Source organism: Chenopodium quinoa, unplaced genomic scaffold (assembly GCF_001683475.1).
Source record: "Chenopodium quinoa cultivar QQ74 unplaced genomic scaffold, ASM168347v1, whole genome shotgun sequence".
Classification (NCBI taxonomy): domain Eukaryota; kingdom Viridiplantae; phylum Streptophyta; class Magnoliopsida; order Caryophyllales; family Amaranthaceae; genus Chenopodium; species Chenopodium quinoa.
Window position 1 is genome coordinate 5,710,095 of NW_018743850.1, and position 6,935 is coordinate 5,717,029.

Sequence of the window (6,935 nt, forward strand, 5' to 3'; positions counted from 1 at the left end):
TGAAAAGTCAAAAGTATGAAAGTAGAGAAAAGTGAATTGAATAACCTATTTTTTAACTTTCGTTTGTTACTGGTTATTAGTTTATTACCATTTAACACGCACGTTGTGTTGTTATTCATGTGTGTATACAGGGCTCCTTGCCTCCTTCCATATGTTTATAACATTGTACTAGGTTTAAAATAGCTAAGAGAACTTAGTATACTCGACAAAGGAAAAAATAAAATTAAAGAACGATATGCAACAACCATACATATATATATATATATATATATATATATATATATATATATATATATATATATATATATATAGTACCTATGTTATTACTATGTACCTATCATATCTTAACTTGAAGGTCATCCGTTTTTAAAAATGGTACGTAGTAGTTAATCAACAATAAACATGAATGCGTTATGTAAGATTATAGTTCGCAAATCACAAATCAATTAGTTACACACATTTAGCTTTCATTGTAATCTTATGAAAGACTTACACATGTGTACGATATTAAAAACACACACATTGGTTAATTAGGGAAAAGATATATAATTGACTCCATGATATAGTGAACTAAATTAAAATTTCGTGTAGGACTCACTTTTAGGCATTGTATATATCAATTAAAGTGTTTAGAAATTTAGAGAAGTGTAGCTCACTATTGGAATCTAGCTAGAGTATGTTAACTTTGTTATTAACTAAACTTAGCAAATTAAAACCAAAGAAAAGAATAGAATTATATCTAGCTTATGTAACGTAAAAAGACTTAACACCAAAGAAAGGAATTGGAATCAATTCCATCCCATTCCAAATAGCTTAATTAAGCTATCACTTCAAAAATACTTCGTAATTCTAAAAACAATCAAGAAGAACCAACCCTTAATTCGAATTAATTACTCGATATATGATTCATCTTAATTCATGAAACCTTTATCTACACTCATTGATACAGCCTACTAACATATACAAGTACTTCAATTAATTATATATAGACCACCTTCTTTTTTTCATATCATCTAATACAAAATGGCTATCTATATGCCTATATATGCATGATCAAAGTACAAGATACTAGGGAATTTCCAATCTGAACCTAGATGAACCATAATAAAACAAAATTAATGACCCAAAACAAATGCTATTCATTTGTACATATGAAAAATACCTAAAATTATTATATGATAATCCCTTACTATTACCATATTGCTAGATCCTCCTAACTATGGGGAGACACAAAGTCGTGAACCCATAGCCTATTTCAAAACTCTGCCTTGTGTCCTTCGGCCAGTCATTCCATCAGAGCTTGCATCTAGAAAATCAAACCCCGGCTCGAAAGCAGCAAAGCTAGCTAGCTTACTTATTGCTAGTAACAAAAATAAATATAAAAAAAATAAAAAAGGGTACAATTATGATGAAGCTAAGGAAACTCTAAATAAATCATAATACAATACTAAAACATGGAAGAAATTTCAAGGAAAATGCATCAAACCTTAACCATCATCATCCTAGGAGGTCTTTCAGATCTTTTGGAACAACAGCAACAACATAAGAGAAGCAAGAGAAGACAACCTAGTATTATTGCTGGCACTGTTAGAGACCTTGGAAGATGTAAACAATGAAAGAAGTCTCCTATTTTGTGTGTTATTGAAGAGCTTACATGGGATAATCTTTCTTTGGTACTTGAATTATCTTCCATTATTATTTGATCTGTTGTTTTTTTTTGTCCTAACTAAATGAATCGGCTAACACCTTTTTATGTACAAGTTGAATGATTTAATTAGTTAACTTTATTATAAGAAGATTATTGGTTATTTGGCTTAAGGGTTAAGGAATTGAATATGTGTTGGGTTTGAGTGCGTACATACATTTAGATCATTTTAAAGTTTAAAACTAACCTTTTGTTATTATGGATGTCATGCTCAACTTTCTTGTGAGAAAGGTTAAAGGATATTGGATGGTCTAAAGTTCAATATATTACACCTAGCTTAGGTATATAATGTGAATAAAATTTTAGACATCCTATCTAGTTCATCTTTTTTTTTTTTTTTTTTTTTTGAATGTATGACTATTGTACGTATTTGAGCGGGATTTATTTTTTTTAATTTTAATGATTGCACAGTGTTTGGATTGTTTTGATGGAATAATGGAAGATATTGGTAATAAAGATACATGAATCAGAACTAGAAAATTTGGCAATAGTGTTTAACGGTTGATTATCTCTAAAACGAAACTCAAAGGTTGAAGCCATTTAAACTAGTGAGACATCTGAGTATAACTTAAAATGACTACAAGAGAGGAGGGCGAAACTTGCTAACATATATATCCTTATAGTTTCATTCCCAAAAGTACTATTACAACTTACAAGCAAATTAAGCAATATAATTTGACCGGGACTGTAACCCTAAATTAAATTGCCTTTAAGTGCACCTATCTCTATATATACGTCCGATCTATAAAAGAATCTCTAAGGAAGGGCGACAACACACATCATTCGAATTGATTTTGTAATTCGTCTAAAGAATGCTACTTGTACATCACTGTGACGGTGCTTGTTTTAACTGAAAAGAAGTTTACATAAAAGCGAGAATTAAGAACATTGAAAGCAGAAGCAAAGGAGGATAAGAGAGAAAAACAAAAGAGGCCAAATTCAAAGAAAAGAAAAGATAGCTGGAATACGACCACAGTCACTCACACTGTCACACATAACTAGAGAGCCTCGAAGCACGAGTATTGTGGGCTTTGGCCCATTACAGTCGACCACTCAAGTTTGAACCATGCTAAAAAAAAAAAAAAAAAAAAAAAAAAAAAAAAAAAAGAAACCCTTCTCACATCTAAAATACGTACTTGTAGTAAATTTGATTAATTACAAGTATGTATATATGTGGGCATAAGATCAATGGCTAAATAATTTGTTGGAAAGAGATCAAATTCAATTAACACAAAATCAAGTAAACTAAGAAAAACTAATGAGGATCTCATTAGAAAAGGGAAGAACCATTTCATATAAGGACTTGACTCACTTGACCGATTAAATCTTATTAGCTCTGTTAGATTTCGGGAAAACTCCTCAATATGGAGTGTGTATCATTGATCAATATATATAGAGTTTTACAAGACTCGTAATCCTAGTACAATAAGGATACAAAATATATACAAAAGTTATTTTAATCTACGACAAATATTATCGTAACTATAATATCTATCACACCCCCACAGTCATAGCGGGAGGAGGTCGTACGCTAAGATTGGATCTAAAATCCAAAAATAACCTCGTGGTAGGCCTTTTGTGAAAATGTCCGCAAATTGATATCTAGAAGGAACATATAGAACCCGAACCTGTCCCAAAGCAACCATTTCTCGAACAAAATGAATATCCATCTCCACATGCTTGGTGCGTTGGTGTTGTACCGGGTTTCCAAAAAGGTAGATAGCACTGACATTATCACAATAAACAATAGTAGCCTGTCGAAGAGGACAATGTAACTCAAGTAAAAAATTACGAAGCCAACATGCCTCAGAGACAACATTTGCAACGCCTCGATATTCTGCTTCTGCACTCGATTTAGATAAAGTATGTTGACGCTTAGATGACCATGAAACGAGGTGTCCCTAAGGAAGCAGCAAAAATCTAATGTGGAACGACGGGTATCAGGACAACCTCCCCAGTCAGCGTTAGTGTAAGTAATCAAATACGATGAGAAGTAGACGGATATAAATGTAAGCCATGATCAATGGTACCCTGAATATAACGCGTAATGCATTTCAAAGCATCATAATGAGATTCCCGGGGATCGTGCATAAAAAGACACACCTGTTGTACTGCATAGGCAATATATGGCCTGGTGAAAGTAAGATAGTGAAGAGTACCTGCTAAACTGCGATACAAAGTAGGATCCCGAAAAGGTGGTCCTGCATCTGCACTAAGTTTAGACTTAGTGTCAACTGGGATAGCTGCAAGTTTACAAGAGCCCATACCTGCTCGCTCTAAAATCTCCCATACATACTTTTCCTATGAAAGTAGCAAATAAGAAGGAGTACAGGTCACTACAATCCCTAAGAAATAACTTAGGGGCCCAAATCAAACATAGGGAACTCAGTTTGCAACTGAGATATGATCCCCTCAAACAACCGGTCAGAAGAGGTAGCTAATATAATATCATCAACATAAAGAAGCAAATATGTCATATCATCAACCTTTCGGAAAGTAAAAAGAGATTGAGTTTTCACTTTTAGCAATGACAAAGCCCAATCTGACCAAAAAATTCGCAAAGCGCTGGTACCAAGCTCAAGGAGCTTGCTTCAACCCATATAGAGCCTTTTGAAGCCGACATACATAGGAGGGTGCTCTCCAATCGACAAAACCCGTAGGTTGGTGCATATAAATAGTTTCCTGCAAATCACCATGTAAAAAGGCATTTTTGATATTTAATTGATGAATCGACCACTTTTTAGCCATAGCTAAGCTGAGAACAGTACAAATAGTGGCCAGTTTAACTACCGGACTGAAAGTCTCGTCACAATCTACACCAACTTCTTGCGACCTGCCATCACAAACAAGACGAGCTTTGCGCCTTTCAAGGTCACCATTAGACTTCAATTTGTGTTTAAACAACCACATACAATTAACAATGTTCACCCCCATAGGCCTAGGTACCAAATCCCAAGTCCTTGTTTTAATAAGAGCATTTTATTCATCTTGCATCGCCGCATTCCAGTTAGGGTCAATAAGAGCAATTTTATATGTCTTAGGGAGCGGTGATATGTGAGAAGTGATGGTCATATTAGCAGAGTTATATTTGGGATTGGGTTTAACAATGCCATGTTGACTACGTGTAACACGAGGCGAGGTGGGTGGGCGAGTTGGTTGGATGGGTGAAGCACCACGAAGTGGAGGTAGAGTATACAAGTGTGCAGGTGAAGAAGGGCTAGAAATAATAGGCGAGGTGGGTTGCTGGACGTGGGATTCGGGCTGCCAATAAAACAAGGTCATATGGTCCGAGGCCCAAGTGCGGTAGGAGAGAGTGGGCTGCAAGTGCCTTGTGGAGTAGTCTGATGCGTGGGAGAAAAAGGGGGAGTAACATTAAAATGGGTTGGCGGGCTTGGAGGTGTAGGTGAGTTAGGCTGGGCTGCATGTATGGACCTGTTTTGGGCTGGTCCGTGAGTCAAGGTGTGCTGCCAAGAAGGAGAGAGTAATGGACTAGGATCCGAATCCTCGAGGAAGCTATAATCTGATTTTTTGCAAAGAGCAAGATTACGAAAAGGGAACGTTGACTCATCAAAAATAACATGACGGGAAATAATAATCTTGTTTATAGATAGGTCTAGACACTTGTAGCCTCTATGGTTCATGGGATATCCCAAAAAGACACATGGGGTACATCTTGGGGCTAATTTATGAGGAGTAGTAGCCGATAGATTAGGAAAACAAAGGCAACCAAAAACCCGAATATGATCATAACAGGGTATTTTACGAAACAAAGCATGAGACGGAATGTCGTTGGCTATAGCTTTGGTTGGTAAAATATTTAGGAGGTAAGTTGTCGTTTCTAAGGAGTCTACCCAATAGGAAGGTGGGATTGAAGCATGAAAGAGAAGAGTGCGAGAAATATTATTTAATGTACGGATCATGCGTTCGGCCTTCCCATTTTGTGAAGATATGTGTGGACACGAGAAGCGGAAATCTATTCCGTTAGTGACACAAAACAATTTGAAAGGATCATTATCAAATTCTCTACCGTGATCACTTTGAAAAGATTTTATAGGTCATTCAAATTAAGTCATGACATACGCTCTAAAATTCAAGAAGGATTGAAAAGCTTGTGATTTGAATTTTAAGGGAATTGTCCACACAAAATGGGTAAAATCATCTAACAATACCAAATAATATTTGTGACCATTATTACTACGAATAGGTGATGTTCACAAATCAACATAAATAATCTCAAAGGCAGTAGAAGTAGTACTATTAGAGGTATGAAACGACAAACGAGCATGTTTTCCTGATTGAAAAGAAACACAGAAAATGGAGTCATGCTCCTTGTTACAAGAAATTAAGTTTCTAGACCTAAGCAAACTTAAAACAGATTTTCCCGTATGCCCAAGGCGATCGTGTCAAGGAGGTGAAGTGGTAGCAGTAAGAGTCGTGGCAAGGCAAGTAGATGGATTGGTAGTGGTAGTGATAGGATATAAGTCCCTCGAATTATTGCATCTCGTTATTACTTTCCCAGTAAGAAGGTCCTTCACAAAAAGCCAAAAGGGTCAAATTCAATTGATACAGAATTATCATAAGTAAATTTTCAAACAGTGATAAGATTTTTAACGATTTGTGGAGCTAATAAAACATCACAAAGGACAAGGGGGGTTTTGGGTAAGGCAAAGTAGTATGACCATAACCTAAAACTGGAATGCGATGACCATTACCAACTATAATATGATTATTTGTGCTCAAATTAAATAAGGGCATGAGAGTACCTAAATTGTTGGTCATATAAGATGTCGCACCTGAGTCCACATACCAAGAGTTGTCTTGTAGAAGGCTCATTGTGGCAAAAGAATTCCTTAACTCAGTTGGAGTCATGAGCGGCCCTTAATTTTGAGCTTGAAAAGTCGGATATGAAGCCTGATATTGTTGTTGTGGGTACTGGGCTACATATGCGGCTCTCGGAGGCTGAAAATTAAGTCTAGGCTGACTTTGGTCCTACTGTTGAGGATATGGGAATGGGGCAGGGGCCCAATGGAATTGTTGAGGATGTTGGACCTAAGCATTCGATTGACTTCATTGAGGTGCTTGTTGTTGGAGATTTTGTTGCTGCTGGTTGGAGTCACGCCCCCCACCACGTCCTTTGCCCCTTTGCCTAGGCCACCACGCCCTCGGTCGCGACCACCGCTTTCCGGCGCCTCTCCCACCGGTTCGCTGCTGTTGTAAGGGTTGTTGTTAC

The 6,935-nt window shown here is 36.5% G+C and overlaps 1 protein-coding gene and 1 long non-coding RNA gene across 2 annotated transcripts; both read right to left on the minus strand.

Annotated features, from left to right (window-relative positions):
• Positions 1-876: 876 nt before the first annotated feature.
• Positions 877-2,786, minus strand: LOC110686085. Its single transcript, XR_002504152.1, has 2 exons — positions 1,487-2,786; positions 877-1,360 (listed from the first exon to the last, which is right to left on the minus strand). It is a non-coding gene; the product is annotated as an uncharacterized LOC110686085 (long non-coding RNA).
• Positions 2,787-3,213: 427 nt separating this feature from the next.
• Positions 3,214-4,639, minus strand: LOC110685712. Its single transcript, XM_021862238.1, has 4 exons — positions 4,496-4,639; positions 4,331-4,387; positions 3,809-4,006; positions 3,214-3,606 (listed from the first exon to the last, which is right to left on the minus strand). The coding sequence occupies exons 1-4, from the start codon at positions 4,637-4,639 to the stop codon at positions 3,214-3,216; spliced, it is 792 nt and encodes a 263-aa protein (XP_021717930.1).
• Positions 4,640-6,935: the final 2,296 nt, after the last annotated feature.